The sequence below is a fragment of the Perca fluviatilis genome, chromosome 21, assembly GCF_010015445.1.
Source record: "Perca fluviatilis chromosome 21, GENO_Pfluv_1.0, whole genome shotgun sequence".
Taxonomy (NCBI): domain Eukaryota; kingdom Metazoa; phylum Chordata; class Actinopteri; order Perciformes; family Percidae; genus Perca; species Perca fluviatilis.
The window spans coordinates 20129110-20148448 of record NC_053132.1 but is presented as its reverse complement, the minus strand read 5'-3'; the positions used below and the strand labels follow the sequence as shown (position 1 = coordinate 20148448).

The following is a 19339-nucleotide window of genomic DNA, read 5'->3' as shown; positions in this document are numbered from 1 at the left end:
CTCCCATGTGGATGCAGGAAGATCTTGGGATTCAGTTAGTTAGTCTGTGTGGGATCATGGGAGTGTACCGCCACCTCTGTAATCCTGCACTAAGTCCACTGTGGTGTTATTAACTGGAGAGTCGTGTAATCAGCATGTTAGCGGGTGGAGGGTCAGCGGCCAGGGGCTCGAAAACCGCTCAGGATTGACATGTTCAATAGATGAGGAGATGCAGACAAGCAGATGGCAGTTTCAGTTTAAAGGAGACGTGGTTATTTGGCTGAATAAAAACTGCGACTGGGCACTTTCTAACTTATATTTTAGGGTGTAAAAACATCTTAATATACACAAATTAAAGTATGAAATAAATAAAGTTCAGCTTCGTGATGAGACTCAGAGGAAAACATGAGCTTTAGGATGGAAGAATCTGGAGATGACAGGAAAACAGCAAGGATGGAAAAAGAGATACTGTCTTATACACACTTTCAAAACATCCTGCCTGTAAACATCTGAATAATAAAGTCAATCTTTAGCTGCTGCATTATGTGTGGTATCTGGTTTCCAACAGTAAACAACACTTAATACAGAGCCAAAGTGACTCCTTTAACATCATACAGTATCTCATACATTGTGTGCTCACCTCTGATTGGGTCCGATGGGGGGATGTGCGGGTATCCCAGAGACGGACTTCCTTAAGCCCCGGTCTCTCTCCCCGTTCCCCCTCCCCCCGGGTTCTCCATCTCTGGGCACTGAGCTGGCCCGTTTGGACCCGTGGTGGCGCTCGGAGTGATCCTCACTCCGACTGCGCCGGATTCGGCCATGCGGCTCGCTGATGCTCTTGCTGCGACACAGCCGGTTGATCACGTTCTGGGACACGGCCTCGTCGAAGCGCTGCCGGTGCTTCTTGGGAATGAAGATTCTGGCGAACATGGTGGCATGTGAGGGAAATAAAAGGTTGTGTGATGTTAGTTTTTGTCCACAAGAGTCCAAAAAAAAACTGGGGTAGGAAAGAGGATGGATCTACATCACAGATCCACCTCGATCCATTTTGAGTCCAGAACCAAAAACTTTGGATTCCAGTGGAATAACAACAGTAAGTCAGACCTCCGGCATGAGCAGAGATTACAAAGTGACGTTGCTGAAATAATCTTCACAATCGCAGTCCACACTAATTTAAATCAACAGGCTCCGTCTTTCAAGACTCAAAGAAAAAGGCTTTTGATGGACAGGTGAGGGGTCTTTCCCTCTGGACGTGACTGCTATCCCCAGAGACGAGAAGAAAAAAAAAGAAAGAAGAGAAGTTGAAAGGGAAGCCAGAGAGAAAAGATTCTTTCTCTGAGGAGAGCGAGCGCGCGAGGAAGTCTTGGCGTCCCTCCCTGCTTGCTGGTGTCTCACTGCAGCGGCGTGAGGTACCAGAGCCAGAATACAGCAAGAGGAAAAGGTGTGGGAGTGAGTGAGCGAGCATGGGATTCCTCCTCCGCTATCTCTCTCTCTCCCTCTCTCCATCTACAGTATGTCACTCTCTCGCTTTCTCGCTCTCCTACACTTCCGTCCACGCTTCACCTCTGTGTCACTCCGTCAGTGCGAGCGCAGAGCAGGAAGCTTTCATCATCTTATCGATCTCAGACCTTACCATTTTGAAAAAAAAAAAAGACACTCAACGCACTTTTTTGTTTGTTTTTTGGCTTTATGGAGGTAAAAGACCTAATCAAAGCGGCACTCAGTAGGTGGATAGAATTTAATTAAATTGATCATTCTCATTTAAAATTAAGAGTCCAGTATTTTTCCAGCAGCTTCATCTCTTAATAAAAAAGCTAAGCCGATGAAATTTCCATTACATACTAACAACAACAAGGGTAACACACTCAAACACCTCAACATTCAGTGTCTCAGATTTTCTTAAAGAGGTAGTCCAGAGATTTTGTATTGCACGTCCATAACAATGAGGGACAAATTGGTACAGCAGAGCCCGAGACATGCTGACTTTTAGTCCATAGTATGGGGGTCAAGCTGCAAAAATGCTGGAACCTACAATTCCCATAATGCAACTTCATATCTTCTGCTCCTGCTTTTTGTGCCGAGCGTTCGATAAGAAGAGTAAAACCTGTGGTATCAATCTTTCCTTGCCGTGAGTTAGACAAGAAGATGTATCAATCGTTACACTTTACTTGAAGTCATCTACGTAAGAGTGACATGACACTGTCATGGATGTGTCATAAACATTATAAACAAGACATAACACTTCTGTCATTAAGTGTCATTTGCTTTTTGTCATGACAAGTTAGGGTTAGGGTAAGAGTTAGGGTTAGGGTTCATGTGTCATGACAGTGTCATGCCTTCATAACAGTGTCATGTGTTCATGACAGTGTCATGTCACTCTTATGTAGATACCTTCAAGTAAAGTGTTAGCGTTTGTTATTTTGTGTCATATTTGGTCAATAAAATGTCAGAAAAGAGTGAAAAAGACCAATCAAAAGGTCTCCAAATTGCTCGATTTGTCCAACCAATGGTCCAAAACCCAAAGACATTTGGTTTACAATTATAGAACACAATGTCTCACATTTGAGACACGGGAGCCAGGGACTGTCTGGCATTTGACTGATTTAACAAATAATAAGTTATAACAATCTTCTTATCTAACTCTTGGCAAGAAAGCAGATAAGAGTATTTCCCAAAATGTCAAACTACTGTATCTGTCCGTAGTCATGTTTCCATCAACCTATTTTTATGCGCATTTTGAAGTATTGCATTAGAAAATGTTGATGGAAACGGCAAAATTCGAGAAAAAAATCCTCATATTCGCAAAAAAAATAAAAAATTACGCTCGCTTGAGGTGGTTTTTGACTTCTTCGAAAAAGAGTTAAATTGCAAATGGGAGATGGAAACAGCTGAATAAGTTGTGATGTAGCGAACATGTAACTCACATGACTATAGTCCCAGTATCCATCGGATGAGGAAAGGATCGGTAAGCGGGTCCCATCCAGTGCGCCGTATACATGTGGCACAAGGTGCGTGGTGGAGTTGCGGTGCGCTATAGCCTGTGCTTCAGCCACGTCGGGTAAATTGACGAATTGGTTCAACAGCTTGGATCGTATGGCCCTGCACACCGCGTATACACAGCGGTGAACGGTTGTCTCGCTGACACCAAATGTCTCTGCCTTAACCCTGTATTCTGCACAGGTGGCCAACTTGTACAATGCTACCTCTCTCCATTTAGCCAAATAACTTAACTTCTAAACTCTTTGATTTAGCAAGCCGGTTTGCAATCTACAACCACGTGTAACGACAACTTGTGACGAAACTACGCTTTGCGTAGTCCAGTTTATTTGCTTTAAACCAGTTGATGGAAACGTTTCTAATTCGCATTTTCTTTTTTGCCACATTTTAAAAGTTTGCTTAAAATTCACTTGACATTTAGATGGAAACATGACTACTGACAGTTTAGCCAACAATTGGACAAAGATTTTGAATAGGTTTCAGGACAAGTTGTTTGTTTGTATGTTTTTCCAATACTTACTTTGCAGAAAGCCAAACTTCTCAAAAGTTGCCACTTTTTTATTTAACAATAGAACCCAAAATTGTAATGTTAAATTCTGTCTATACACAAGCAGCCAATGTGAAAACTGTCGAAAATCTGAAAAATTAAGATTTCAATTACAAACTATCTGATTAAAGACTATGTAAACAAGACAACAAATCTGACTTGGTTCTTTAACCCTTGTGTTGTCTTCGGGTCAAATTTGACCCATCTTCTAAATGTCTCTATCACAAATATGGTTTTCTTTTTAACTTCCTAATTTTAATTAACCAAAAATAACATGGATGGATGATTCCATACGAAGCGCTTCACAAGTACAACAAAAGATCGGATCTCTAATTTCATTGAATTCGGGGTGTTTTGTTAAATTCTTTTGCATTTGAAAAAGAAATTGAAACGTTTCGAAACAGTGTCCTGACTGAACGTTGGCATATACAAGTCTGTGATTATCCTTCCTTTATTATTAGTCTGAATAATTCATAATTTCTGCTTTTTTAACTCAAGGATTAGGTATAATTGTCAATAAATGAGGTTTATTGACCATGAATTCCAAAAATAAGTGTAAAACTAGTAATAAATTGGTGTTAGTGGTGTTCATACATGGCAGTGAAAAGAAGTGTAAAACGGCATCAAAAAAAGGGCCAAAAACATTGAAAAAAGCACCAAAAGGGTAAAAAAAAAAGCAAAAACGTCAGAAAAAGTGTGGATTTTTGTGATTTGGCCCGAGAGGACGACAAGTTCATGGTCCAATGGAAGACATCACAAGGGTTAAGACACTATGTTACAGATACATTCTGCTCAAAAGTATTGATGTTCGATACCAAGCCCAGTAAACAGACTGAAACATGCATTTTTGTGGCACTTATAAACTAGCCAAATGTGGAAGAGGGTGGATGAATGTGGACTGTACATGCGGTTTCATATTGAGGGCTTGCTGTTTACCAAACAACAGTGCAGACTATGAGAACAAAACAAAATGAGTCGGCCCCCGCACACAAGGACTCAGCTGACAACAGAAAACAGTTCATTCATGTGATCACAACTGCTGCGAAGAGACAAGGCAACCACCCACACATGCTTGCACACACAATATTTATAACTATACCTGTGAGGACATTCACACTCTACCACTCTAACAGTTATCTTAATTTCTTCTAAGGCATGTGTAACCTTAAAACAATAAATTCACTGTTTTATTGTGGGCACAAATAGTGATGTAACTGCATGTCTGGGTTAATTAATATATTGCAATGTAGACGAAGATATGATTGTTGAGTAAAAGGTTACAGTCATTCTGGGAAAATAAATCCTGAAAACCAACAGAGTAAATCACAACATCTGTGATTCATTCACTATCACAGACTGATGATAGACGGTATATGAGAGGACAAGCTGCTCTTCTTCTTTAACCTGAACTTCTTTATCATTCATTTTAATGTAAAAAAAATAAAATGACATTTTGAGAAATTATTTGCCCAGTAAGATGAGAGTCTGTACTGTGAATACTTATGCAGCTACCACCACCAGCCAGTTAGCTTAGCATAAAGACTGGAAATGGGCAGAAACAGCTAACTTGATAGACACTGTTCCATTATCTTTAATGTGCCTATTATTTGCCACTGTTCATCACACCCCCAACCGGACCCATCAGACACCGCCTATCAAGAGTCTGGGTCTGCCGAGGTTTCTTCCTAAAAGTTTTTCCTCGCTACTGTTGCAACAGCCACTGCTAATGCTTGCTCTTGAGGGAATTACTGTAATTGTTGGGGTGTTTGGAATTTATAGAGTGTGGTCTAGACCTACTCTATCTGTAAAGTGTCTCGAGATAACTCTGTTATGATTTGATACTATAAATAAAATTTAATTGAATTGATAGTAGGCAGATTTTGTTATCATCGGACAGAGTTGTTCCTGGGTCTTTATATTCTGAATTAAGCTAAGCTAAGATAACTGTATGAGGGTGGTATTACTCTCTTTCATGAAACTCTTGGCAAGAAATGAAACAAGTGCATTTCCCAAAATGTCAACTATTGCTTTCAGCCCACTCAACTAGTCCCTTCAGGTAGTGAAAACTGGCTAAAATCATCAATCAATAATTTTGTAGGATTTATTAAAACAACGACGTGTTCTCCTTAAAAGGAAAAATAACAAGAACATGTACAGTAGCCTACATATAAACACGCCTAATATAAACACACAGCATGTGCGATGCATCAACACCATGTATTTTTCAAACCAAGACCTAAATAAAATGTGAAAAAAAACAACAACAAGCAGTAAATATGTTTACAAATTATTAAATTACTCAAATGTAATCATTCTTTTCACTGGTAAGGTGAATTAAAGAGAACCCAAAATCCCAGCTGTTACATCAAGCGAGTCAGAAGTTAATTATTTGATTCCGTGTTTGTTGAATCACAGCTGCGTTACGTTCCAGCTGAGATCGGAGCCCCAAACAGATTTGCACAAACTGTTTGGATTCCCACCTACACTAGTCTGCTGTGTTCTGACTAAGTTCATTTGAATAGATTAATCAGCCATGAACAGACAGGATTGTAGCCCGGTCTGTGAAAAGAAACAGGACCAGTGGAGTAATTAGCAACAAACACGCTGATAGAGACAATAGAGAGACAACCGCTACCACTGAACATGTCTCGGAGAAGCTAATTAAGCCGCACAGAAACAACTTTGACAGCTAAATAAAGCAATTAGGACACGCGTAAAGTACAGAGAGAAAGGAGAGAAAGGGGGAGAGAAAAACTTCACAGCATTTCATTATTCAGAATTGTATCAAAAAGGTATTCAGGTAATACTGTATAAAGCACCTCCAGCCCTGTGCTGTTCCTGCCGTGTGGCATATAATGAAGTCTCAATCCCACATGGAACCTAAATGTCACAGCTTCTGTTAACAACACTGGTCGCCTGTATGAAGAGTTTTTTTTCTTTTTTTTATTAAAAAGAAGCTGTACACCAGATTTTCACTCTTTTGTAGGCCTATAGAGATAGAAAGGATGTACTTAGAGCCTGAACAATTGTTTCTTTGTTAAGCCGATACTGATATTGACATCAATGATAGTTTCCTTTTTTTATCTACCACCTATCTGATCTCTTTATGAGATGTACGGCGAAGCTGCCAAAAGGTCTGATATATTCATAGATCCCATAGATGATGGACTATGCAAACTGAAGACAACTCCTGCTGCTTGTCACTGCAGCTGAGCTCAGGCAAGTTCACTTTTATTAGATGCTGAAGGTAATCAGACAGAGGAGACACTGTACCTTGCAAAAAGCTACATTACAGATCCATACCTCAAAAGCATAGAGACTGTAGACAGAATTTAGATATTTCTGCCTGTGGGCCACCCAGTGGTTGCATTACTAAATACACTGCAGTAGACAACAATGCGCTGCTCCCCTCTTTGCAGGAGCTTTCCATTCAGCACCACAACAACACAAGACAAAAGATCAGCAATGCAGCAGCCTATTATTTCTGACACTTTTCCCCTCGCTGCTTGAATTATGTATTTTTTCTTACTTTACATGACTCACAGCAGGCCCAGTGTAGTGCGATAAGATTAAAGGAGCCAATTAAATACTTATGAAAGGGGCACTTTAACAATTGTACACATTAAGATCTGTTTAATTGTCATGGGGAGCGCTACTCTTCAAGTGAAATCTTTATGTAATCTGCCTCTCATAAGCCCCATAAGTGTATGGAAATTCAGTTTTACATCACTGGAATGCTCCTTTGAAGAGTAACTTAACACCAGGCTAAAAGACAGTGTTTCTCTGCCCACTCTGGTTTAAAGTTTAAAGGGGACATAACATGAACTCACTTTTTCAGTGCTTGTGCACAGATATTTGGGTATCTGGAGTGCCTACCAACCTACAAACTGTAAATTAAGACAACCCCGGTCAGTTTTTGGTGGACTGCCTAGTTCAGAAAACATGGGATTCAACAAGCCATTCAGATTTGGCTTCCCTTCCTCAGTCACATGCAGGCTCATTAGAATATATACCGCCCTCCATCTGAGTATCTCCACCCAGGGCTTGAGATCTACCTTTGCAAAGGTGCACCATATTTTTTATATTTTTGGCAACTACTACGACTATTCTGAAAGATGCCAAAATTACAGACTCTGCACAAAGTGGCCAATCGCCAAAAAGATATTAAAATGTCTATCGTATCTATTTTTCTATATGTTTCTATCGCAATGTTGAAAAAAGCTTGGTTTTCAGCTATCCCTTTAAAACATAAATGGTTTATTTAAATTTAATACTAACACTCGTTTTAGAATAGATGCCACTTTTTTTTTTTTTTTAGAAATGGTGGGCATTATGTTTTTGGAACAAATCTGTTCAGTTGAAGATATAGGCCACATATTCTTAGCCTGCTGTCACTGTCTCTGCAGATTCTGATTCTTGACTGCAGCCTGAGACAGTGTTGCCTGAGCACAGACTACTGGCCACAATCAGCAGACTCCTGAGATATAAATAAATGTTCTGTCGTGATGTAGGTGTAGCAACCCACACGGCTCCTCTCTGTTTTCTATCTTCCCTTCTCTGCTATTTGCCATTTATTCATATCACAGCACTGTTATGTCTCCGTCTCTCACACTGATACAGAACCTGTCTGTGAAAGTGTGTGTGTGTGTGTGTGTGTGTGTGTCTGCTTCTATCAGCATTATCCTTTTATAAATGCAGATATTCATCCACCTCAAAATGCACAACCGTCAGTTGAAACAGCCACCTCATCGCAAAAAGTTTTTCCGCGTCAACTCTTGGAAACTAAATGAGTGCTCTGATTTGACCTCATTTATAGAGAATAGAGATCTATAATTATCTGAAGGAGGGTTGTGGAGGAGGAAGCAAGCAGGGAGGAAGGGACTGATTTCTCAAAAGGGAAGAATGACAAGCAGAAAACCACAAAGAGGAGACCTCATTTCATTTCAACTGTCCAGATGTGGCTTAAATGCTTGTGTAATGCTAAAGCGTGAGACTGAGACCATGTCTAAACACACATAGAGATGTAACCGTGCGTGCGTGCGTGCGTGCGTGTGTGTGTGCGTGTGTGTGTGTGTGTGTGCGTGCGTGCTTAAAAAAAGCAATGGAGAATGTGTTGGAAGGAATTGATCTAACATGATCTATTTGTTCTGCTTCTCTTGAACACTGCCCAAAAAAAGCCCAGTGGTAGGTCCCATTTAAGGATAAAGCCAGTGGAATTAAAAGATAATGATATGATTTTAAATCCGTTAGGAGCATCGCTGGGTGCCTGGTCTGAGTCCAGGAACTTATCAAAAGTAGATGATTAAAAATTGTGCTAGTAAAAAAAGGTCAGCCATATCTGATCCACTGAATAAACATGACCACACTGGATAAATGGGCTTAACAATATGTGTGATCAAAGTATGAATTAAAAAAAACTAAGAATGAAACAGAAAAACTGCTATTTAGCACAAAAAGTAACGTATAGACGAGGCTGATGGGAACATGTATTTGTCCAGAAATCAAAGTATTGGACAAACTGAGACTGATGGTGGCGCTAGATGAAAAGGCAGAGGACCATGAACAGTTATAGTAATTAATCCTGAGGGTAACATGAATGTGTGTATACATGGCAATCTGTCCATTAGCTTTCAAGATATCTGACTGAAATGGATTGAGTCTCTGTCTGTCCTTTGATTTTCTCTACAACCGTTCATCCAATCGACTTTACACTTGGCGGGCGTATCGCTGAGGACCAAAGTAGATGCGGTGTCCAGCGCGGGGTCTTTAGATCTACGAGAGGCATTTATTAGTAGTGAGTTATGTACACAATGTGTTGTGTATTGAGAGGGGACCCCTATTAACGAAGAGTCACTCGCTAACAGTACACTGAAGAACAGATAAAGAAAGAAAGACCGGAGAGACCGGAGATGTTACATTGTGGCAAAGTCAAACGTTTCAAGCGTCAGAGATGTAACTTTTGGAATGAACGCTTTTGTTGCCGGAAATAGCCTGGTCCCAAGCTAGCGGTTTACAGATAATTGGATTGATGACTAGCATTGCTAGGGGACACAACTATGTCATGGCAGGTGTAATGATCAGGACCCAAGGAAGTGCAGTGCTGAGTGTGAACTTGTCTGGATGAGCAGTTCTTGAGAAAGCTGCAAGCAGCATTACCGGAGGCCTAGCAATCGGCCCGTTCCGAACAGGCCCGTTTGGAACAGGCACTGCACTAGTTTCACTAAAAAGCCAAATATGTCAACCTCGTAGTGGCACTAGATGCAAAGTCAAAGGCTCAACCAATGTCAGTAGGATTCATCCTCTGGGACCATAATTACCCAAACAGAATTGAATGGCAATTCATCCAGTGGTAGATTTTAGGGCTACACAATATGTCTTCTTGTTTTTATCATTATAGCGATATCAACTTGCGCAATAAACCTATCGCGAAAGACTGCGAAATATCACAATAGACAGAGATTTTTTTAGTTAGTTGAAGGAGAGTATTGGTAGAAAACTACACTTTAAAAATGTAAGTCATTCTTTTTTTAGTGGTGCATTTTATGTTCAATTCAATTTGTTCAATAAAATATTGTTGGAAATTATTTTCTTTCGGTTTTTAAATTCAACAAGCCATTTGCTGTATTTTAGCAGAATACTGAAAGCAGCAGAAAGGCAAAACTGAGTACATATGTTTATTTATTGCAAGTAATATCGTTATTGCAACGTTCAACAATGTAATCGCATATCGCATATTTTCCTCATATTGTCCTCATATTGTGCAGCTGTAGTAGATTTATAGTCTGGACCACAGCGGCGGACCGACTGACCGACAGACAGACCGGCATTGCCGTCCCTAGAGCCACGAGCCTGGCTTGAAAGCAAACTGTCATGGATGATCCATTGTGAACAAGCTGGTCACAAAAAAAAAAAGCAGCGCCGAATGTCACCAACAACCATAAAAGACAACTCGTTCCACTCCAACTTATGAATGCACTGGCTCTAGCACCGTTTGTGCTCATCATCGCCCACTTCGGTGCAAGCCGTTTGGGAGCCACTAATGTTTCTCATCTTGTGCAGTTGTAGCAGCTCAGCAGTAGTTGCAAACAAGCTCCACCGACTCCTGCAGTTAAGATTAAACACCATCATTATCAGCACTATTGAAGAAGAAAGCTTTGTGCACAGCGTGCACCATCGGCTCAAGTGGAGCTGATAAACACAGATATGTGGAGCATTTAGACCCACCATGATCATACTGTAATCACTCTTATTTCTTCTATATGGAACGACTATCACTGACTGTAGTAATAAAGATAGTTAGTTGATTTCTACATAGCTCAAAAGGTGGACCTGCACCAGTTACTGGCAGACATCATGTTGGACACAAAAGCCAAACGTGCCAGACACAAACACACACTGTTAAACAGGCAAACAGAGAAATTTCAGCTCCACAGCAGGCACAGACATACACAGATACACACGCTCAAACACATGGCAAGAGATTACATCCTAAAAGCAGAGCATCACTCAACCTAATGACTCCAATAACTTAAGAGAGGCAGGCACAATGAAATGCCTTTGTACTGCTAACTGTGTTACTACTAGAGCACTGTCCATCCTAGTGGGGGTCCCATCACATCAAACTCTGTGAACAACGCTGTTGACGGTTCGCTTGAATTCAAAAATTATAGATTTAAAGCCTTAAGTTACCTTGAAGAAAGCTTAGAAAACAACTACTGTAGGGAAGTGAGGATTTCGGAGCTAAAAACATCAAATATCAAACGTGCACAGCAGCCATCGTCTCGTTCTGTTTCAGATTGCGTTAAATATTCCCTCATCCCCCCACATACATAATTACACTGATGGCAAAAGCGGTGCAGGTGCAGACCCAAAGGAACTGTTAATATGCATAAATTCTTTAAAAAAAATTAAATAAACAACCAAACAGAACCACAGAAAAGCATTCATTCAATAAAAAAAGAATGAAAAGGTCTACTCACCCCAGACAATTCATGTTCGTTTTAGCAGTAACCCATAGCTCAGAAATAAACTAATCACTAAGTTGACAGCATCGAATAGTAAGCAGAATGGCAGACACACCTAGTGCTTCAGTGCTGCCTGAGGGGCATAACAGATATGGTGGGACCTTGGTGCATGCAGGAGGCTGTCTTTACTAAGTGTCAAGGGAAAACGGTCACCACAGAGAGTGAGCAGGAAACAGCCCGAGCTCTGAGCGGAATAATGAGAAGAAATCCCATCAGAGAAAAAAAATAAAAATAAAAAAAGCCCCTCAGAGACAGGGAGAGAGAGGGAGGTAAGAGAGTTGTGAGATGGGTGGGGGGATGGAAAAACCACAACGGGAGAGCATCAATTTTATTACTGGAGCGTGCACAACAATAGGAGTGTCCTTTATTATACAAATACCAATGAGGAGTTCTCAGTGTTTGAATTATTCATAACCAATTTAAAGCAGAAAAATCCTGTCGTCATTTCAGGATAACGAAAACTACCTCAACACTGAACTCACACTGCTGGAAAGTCTTCTTACAGTATATTAATACCACTAAAAATGGTTCAAAGTGGTGTAGTAGTGGAGGGGAGCCAGCGTAGTAAGAGAATAAAAAAAGTTTGATTGGCTCTACTTGTGGAGGAAGCGCAATCTGTGGACAAACTGTCTGGGGGTTTAGAGAAAAGGCAGGAATGCTGGTCATTTTGGCGCATGGACAACCACTTACAGTTACTGGCTACCTGAGTGGTTTCTTCATGTTTAGTTATCTGGCATTATTCCACTTCATGGAAACACACATTTAAAAAAAAAAAAAAAAAAAAACCCTGTTGGGCGTAGCTCCAGGTTTTTTTTTTGTTTTTGTTTTTTTTTGAAGGAGATAGAGAGTGGCATGGCTACCACTATTAAGTTATGTTTCCACAACTAAATCTGTCTGTGGCTCTTCATCACAGACACCTCCATGCTGGGAATTTGGTTCACGCTGCCAATCCACATTTACCGCTAAAAACTCTCAGCTCGGGCCCCTCCACGTCAGTTCAGTCTCTCAGTTTCACTAACACCGATGAGACTTTAAGCGACTTGGAGGGGTCACTGTGGATTTACCCCGGGTGGCAGATGGGGCCCACCTAAAACCTAAAGCGAAGCTCTGAAATGGCTGGCAGCAGCCGAGACCCCCTCTAATCCATCCTGCAGAATGAGCAACAGGAAAAGCCTGTTTACGTGCTCATTAAATCCCCGCAGATTATTTTACTTTTCACTGGGACTTGAAAATGACAAAATGGGGATGTGTGTGTGTGTGTGTGTGTGTGTGTGTGTGTGTGTGTGATACAATACCAAGAGTGGGAGTTATAATTGAACAACACTGGAAGCTTTGCAGAAGCACAAGCTGTCCTTGGCTTTAATGGACAGTTTGGCAGCTAAGAATAACAGGAAACATGGGGAGAGACAGAGAGGGGGATAACATGCAAGAAGGGTCCTCCAACTCCAGAAATATTCAGACAAGGGATGTCTTGGCTACGTTATAGGCGTCTCAGACTGCACAGAATAGTTTCTTTTTTATAGACAATGGTTGGCCACTTTGATACATTTCCACATGGTTATAAAAGGTGGATTAGAGAGGCCGGGCCAAACAAGCATGCAGCTATCTTTCAAGTCTTTCCTTTACTTTGTACCAGCAGTTTAATTTATACTGTGTTTGGCAATCTGAAACGCCTGGCTCTTACCTGATGCTGGAGATGAGCTGCCGATGCTCATCAGTGGTGAGTATGTCGGTCAGGACCGAGGCCAGCCACTCGACTCTCTTCTCGGCTGCATACTGCTTCAGCACAGTGAAGAGTTTCTCTTTCACTTCGGGTTCGTCGCCTAAAATCTGCTCAATCTGATGGAGAGAGGACAACGATGTTAGAGGCTGGGAGGACAGTGTGAGGACAAGTCGGGGGGGGGGGAAATGAAAAACAGGGTAGATGCTGTCACTTCATAGTTTTTACACAGCGCCACATTGTTACCATAACACTTAATTTGCAGTTCAAAAAAAGAATATAGCCTTACTCAGAGTTCTATTACTTGAGTTTGTCGTGGTCTTAGTCGCTTTTATATTCGTATAATTTCCCATCCATCCAGAAAGTTTCAACTTTGTGGGCCTCTGTTTTTTATTTTTCTTGCACTATAAACTTTTTAAAGGCTCACACCTGTGCATTGTATGCATGTCTGCACATGCACTTGTTAAATGTTGAAGGATTTAGCAGAGCTGCTGTATTTTAAGGAAACTCCAAATATTGCTATAACATTTGCCCCAACCCCACAACCCCACAACCCCACAACCCATGCTGTGTTCACACCAAACACAAAGTGAATTTTCACACAAGTTTGACCGCAAGATCATTTGTGTTTATTTGTGTTGCTCGCACGAGACGCGACAGAGGATGAGGGGCTCCATGGAGATACCAGTAACGTATGCCATTTCTTTCCATCATCAACCATAGCCGAAATAACCATTATCGCTGCTTAGTACCTGTTGTGGAAGTCCCCGATACGTCAGAAAACCTAAAAAGGCCGTCGTGTCTGGGTTCGTAACATCATCTGGAGGCGTAGAGCTCAGGGTGCCCACAGACGGCTACGCTCCATTTTTCCTCCATTTTTGACTGAACACATTCACGGCGATCACGAGAATCACTGATAGGATTTCGTGGCACATTTCTCGCGCCAATATGCAAATTAAATTAAATTTGACTTTGTACGGAATCGCGGCACACGAAACACACCATAGGCAGATTCAAATACAGTATAGCTACATTTTGATTGGTGCTCAGAAATGCCCCATTTCTAACTGATCCCCGCCCACTTTAAACCAGTAAGAGGAGCACAACAAAAACCTTGTGAACCTTGTAACCAAACCTGCTCTAACTTTGGTAGAAAGCGTGTTTATGTAGGACTCCATTGCTCACAGTCAGAAGGTGATTGAGAAAATGTGTATTCAGGGCCTTTAAACTGCCCAACTCAACTGGACCAGGTATAGGAATTAACCTGGACTCAGCTGTGATTGTGTATTATTGAAACATACCCTCCTGTTGAACTCCAGAGCTTTATGTTTACGGTCCAGTCTCGCCCCCTCTCCTCCCATCTGACTGTCCTCCATGCTGACGCTGCGTTTCTGTCTTGGGCCGAGACACAGCACCCCCAGACGGAGCGTCCTACCCTGCGAGGCCTTGATCAGCGCCGCAGCCGTCTCGTGCTGCCTGACGGGGATGCCGTTGACCTCCATGACGTAATCCCCGGCCCTCAGACCTGCGCGGCCGGCTGGAGAGCAAGGCGAGCAGTCCTCCACCAACAGGGGGCAGTCTCCCACGATGGTGAACCCAAAACGACCGTCCGGACCTGGTATGATGTCCATCTGTAATGCAGGAAAAAATAAACATGAATTGTATTTAATTTAAGAACATACTCGCAAAAGGCTCTGGATCAGACTGGATGTGAAGTCACAGCGCTGTGACGTGTCGTCTGGATCGACGAAGGATTAGTTCCGGCAACCGCAACCTCCGAGAACCTGGGACGTTTTGGGACCTATTGGCGGGGATTTTCTATGGACAAAGTACACACGGCGATACACGGGTAAGAACAAATTACGTTTAACCATGTATCCAGCTAATTTAAATAGCCCACGTTGTGTGAACAGTTAATTTAATGTGATGTGATGTATGTGGCGTTTTCTTTTGCAGGGTGCAAATGTTCCACCTAAACAAGTTCCTTACCGAAACCATAATGCAGAGCCACGCTCGCTGCGTTCGGAGCTTAGTGGCGCCCAAGACGTTTGTGATTGGTTTAAAGAAATGCAACCAACCCAGAGCGTTTTTTCTCCTATCCGGGAGTGTATGCTCCATGTTGCTATATGACTATATGACATGAAACGCCCCAGGCATTAACCCACATATGCATTATTGCTGTGATGGATTCAAAAGCTGTAAGACCTGCTGTATGCGGGACACCACTCCAATACTGGGAGGGATGTTCTTCTGAGTCTGGGCGATGGCGACGACAGCTTGGGGACCCAGCGTTGACACGTTGTGGCCCTCGATCTCCAGGACTTGGTCCCCAGCCTGCAACCCCGCCAGGTGGGCGCTGCTGCCCTCCTCCACAGACAGGATGTAGCTGGGTCCATTGCCACCCAGCTGGAAGCCAAACTCCTCAGGCCAGCCCTGGTTGGACGACGGCATGCTGAGGACTTGAGGGATGAGAGAATGGGATGAAATAGGTGAAGATTTGATTTTGAAGTAACTACTCATAATCCAAGGACTTCACAGAGTGGGGTCCTGCACTTTGGAGCTTCACTGCAAAGAGAAATCTGTGAGGTTAGGAGACATTATGCTAAAAAAAAAAAAAGAAAAGAAAAAAAAAAACACACACACAGAGACATTTTAAACACAAGCACTTACCCACTGTGGCCAAAATATTCAAGTCTATTGACATCGCAAAAACACCTTTGGATCAAATAATCCTTTGCATGTTTTAAAAGAGCTCCAATTCTAAGAATTCCTGCCCTGTCTCTTCTCCCTCCTGCTAACTCCCGTGTCTCAAGTTGTACTATCGAGTGTGGCTCTGTAACCCTCTACCCTGAACCATGACACACTCAGGGGGGCCGTGACCTGGTTCACAAACTCCAAAGCAGCCAATAAAATTAAAGTGTTGCAGAGATTGTGACCCTAATTAGCTCGAGTGACTAAAGTTCCTCCAGCTATTATTACTCCGTGCACATGCAAGTCTATTCTGTTAAATGGTAATTATGCAACAGTGCACACCACTGGCTGCGCTGATCATGTCTAGGCAGGTAAGAGATACAAAGTGGCATCAAATAACAACCATATGAGGTGAATTGGCAAATACAGAGGCACTTTTGGCACTTCTAGGCCAAACTTTGGAATGAAATATTAAAATGAGAATGAGCTAATCCACATGTGACAGACTCAAAAACATCTCCAATATGACCAAATTACAAAAATGGACATGTTGGCGTTTTGCAGAATATAATCAACTATAAACCCTCTGGCTAACCCCTCTGGAAGCTAATGATGTGCTCCACAGCTTTTAAAGCCACAGCGCAGCAGGATTCACACAGTGGACCAAGCTGAAAAAAAAGACTTACAGAAATCTTTAGATGGACACCGAGAGCCCCGGCGGAAAGAGTATCTGCCTTTTTTGTTTTGCAAAAATCTCTTCATCTTGAATGTCAAATAGCAGTCGGCCTGCTAGCAGCCTGTTATCCAATCCAGCCTTCTCAAATGTAACGTTTAAAAAAAAAAAAACATGTAACCAACCCAAAGTCAAACAGAAAGGTTGACGAACTTAAAACATTGTCCCATCCTTCCACCCTTATATCACAGCAGTGTCCACATGAGCAAAGGGTGAGTGTGCATGAGAAGCGAGCGCAGTCTCTCTGTGAGTGTGTCAAGGAGTTAGTCCTGCGTCTCATCCCAGAATCATCCTAGGGCCAGCCTGCTTGCACAGTGTTAATCAGAAAACTGGGACGCATGCACCCGCGCACCTCAGTTCCATAATCATTCTCTCTCCAAAAAGGGTATTGTGAGGCCTCATTTTTCTATAAATACACCAATGTGTCTTTTTCCTCCTCCTCCTCCTCCTCCTCCTCCTCCTCTCTTGGCTAGGTGGCTCTCGGAGGGGCCGCTCCTGGCCCAGAATCGCTCTGTGTCGCTGCAAGAAAGCCTGATGAGTATTAATTGGAGCGTCTGCATGCCTGGAATGCTGTGTGTCCATGTGTGTGAGCACGCTGGAATGTTCAGTCCATTGAGAAGGAGCAAGGGGCAATTTAAAACTTAGCCTGTGGGATTAGTAGGATTATGAGCTGAATCTTCAGTGTTCCTCCACCCCCCACACCCCACCCCCCTGTCATTAATACTGCAGGAACACATGCTCCCCTACATTAATGAATACAGGAATTCTGCATACAGCATGAAATGTATTACCTGGTGGTACGTCCGAATGAGTGACAGAACACCCAAAGTGTGAAGATACAGTCTGTATCAAAGGCTGAGTTTAGGTCAAAGCTGGAGTGTAAACATTCACAATTTAAGACTAACAGCACACAGCAGGTGCGACAGAAGCATAGGTTTAAAGCCAATATTTGTATTAGCGGATTATACAGTAGCATCATCCAAATTCTTCTGATGAAATTTGTTTGTAAAAACAAAAACAAAAAATGGGTGGAGTCTATGTGTTGATTTCAACCCATACATTATGTATACCCGAGTTGAATTTGTGAGCTGGTAGCAGCTTTGCATTGTTGTCTGACAGTGTCTTTTTTTAACCCAAATTTAAAAATAATTTTTTTTTAATCCTTGTGACTTTTACGTTGTAAATTACCAAATATTGGGGGCGCCTGGATAGCCTAGAAATCTAGACGCACCCTATCGGCAGCAAATAGGTCTGGCTTGTCAGGCTACCTGGATAGCTCACCTGGTTAAGCGGGCGCCCCATGTACGGATGCTCGGTCCTTGCCGCAGCGGTGGCCCTTTGCTGCATGTCATTCCCCCCTCTCTCCCCACCTTTCCTGTCTTCAGCTATCCTGTCTAATAAAGGCCTAAAATGCCCAAAAAATATTTCTTTAAAAAAATATATATATATTACAAAATATTATACAGAACAAATAAGGAGTGAAAGAGTATAAGCTGTAGAGCCCTGAGGTAGTAAAATCATCATGTCATAGAAAAAGAAATTAATTAAAATGAGATGTGTTTCTTTTGGCAAGTTGGTGGAACAATGTCACAATGCCCTACTCAAGAAGAAATGCTTTAACCTTACTGATATTAAATATGAGAGATTATGTAGAGGGAAAATATATCAAAAACAGGTTATATCATGTTATTGTTAGGGCACCTCAGATACACTTCTCATATGATGTTAAGTCAGTAGCAGGTTTGTCAATAAAAGCAGTTAACACGTTGCAGTCAGTAATTCATTTAAATGGGAATTCATTACAGCTGAAGAGAAAGTCCTAAGGAAGCACGCAATAAGCAACAGGCAGTCCGGGTGCCAACTGAATAATTAAAACACAAATGGCTGTTTCTACAAACAGACACCGCTCACTCCAATCAAACTCTCCTCTTACACTACAAGACAGGACAAGACAGTTACTCGTGTGTGACCAGACAGAAAACTGACATTTCATAGGCAATCGAGTCTGACAAAACTGTCAGTCTTTTCACTCAGTAAGTAATAAATAAGTAATTCATTTTTCCTCAAACAAATCAGTCATACGTTTCAGCATTTCTACATCATAGTTTAGATGTTTTTATAAAAAATAAATTTTGAAAAGGCACCTGAAATAATGTATCTTCATACATAGTTTAGATGTTTTCATAAAAAATAAATAAAAAAAGGGACCTGAAATAATGTATCTTCATACCAAGCAAAACTGGCACGTCATTAGTCATAAATGGGGTATTAGTATTTTGAAACGCTTCTCGACCTCAAACTGTAACTGCAAATACACTCAATGCATTGTGACCGACCACAAATCTAACATAAGGAAAATCTAAAATGATCAACACGCCCACAAAGCACATGCACACCTCTCATACCTTTTTAAACACCATCCATAGATGTCCATGCACAGCTCCAGAGTAATGCTCCCCTCTCCAGCACTGCGAGCTGTAATATGAGTGCTGGGCCATGTCGGCAACTAGATCCAACAGGTGTCTTGTGATGCCTTCTTGCATTGTGTGGAGCACTGGATGGCAGTGACAGAGAGAAAACAATACTAAGTAGCTGGAGCCAAAATGCTGCTGGATTTTAAGTCTGACTTGGAGGAAGTAATGTCATCT

At 41.9% G+C, this 19339-nt stretch overlaps 1 protein-coding gene across 5 annotated transcripts in view; it reads right to left on the bottom strand.

Moving 5' to 3' along the window:
- grid2ipb (glutamate receptor, ionotropic, delta 2 (Grid2) interacting protein, b) overlaps positions 1-19339 on the bottom strand; it is a 45195-nt gene that overhangs the window by 24916 nt on the left and 940 nt on the right. For 3 of the 5 annotated variants that reach the window (XM_039787222.1, XM_039787224.1, XM_039787225.1), the window contains exons 1-4: positions 15473-15718; positions 14569-14898; positions 13232-13386; positions 620-898 (exon numbers count right to left, since the gene is read on the bottom strand). In XM_039787222.1, the coding sequence (XP_039643156.1) occupies positions 620-898; positions 13232-13386; positions 14569-14898; positions 15473-15718 (1010 nt within the window). Of the gene's footprint in view, positions 1-619; positions 899-13231; positions 13387-14568; positions 14899-15472; positions 15727-19096; positions 19246-19339 lie in introns of those variants that run through there. The other 2 variants (XM_039787221.1, XM_039787226.1) reach the window with 1 other exon arrangement.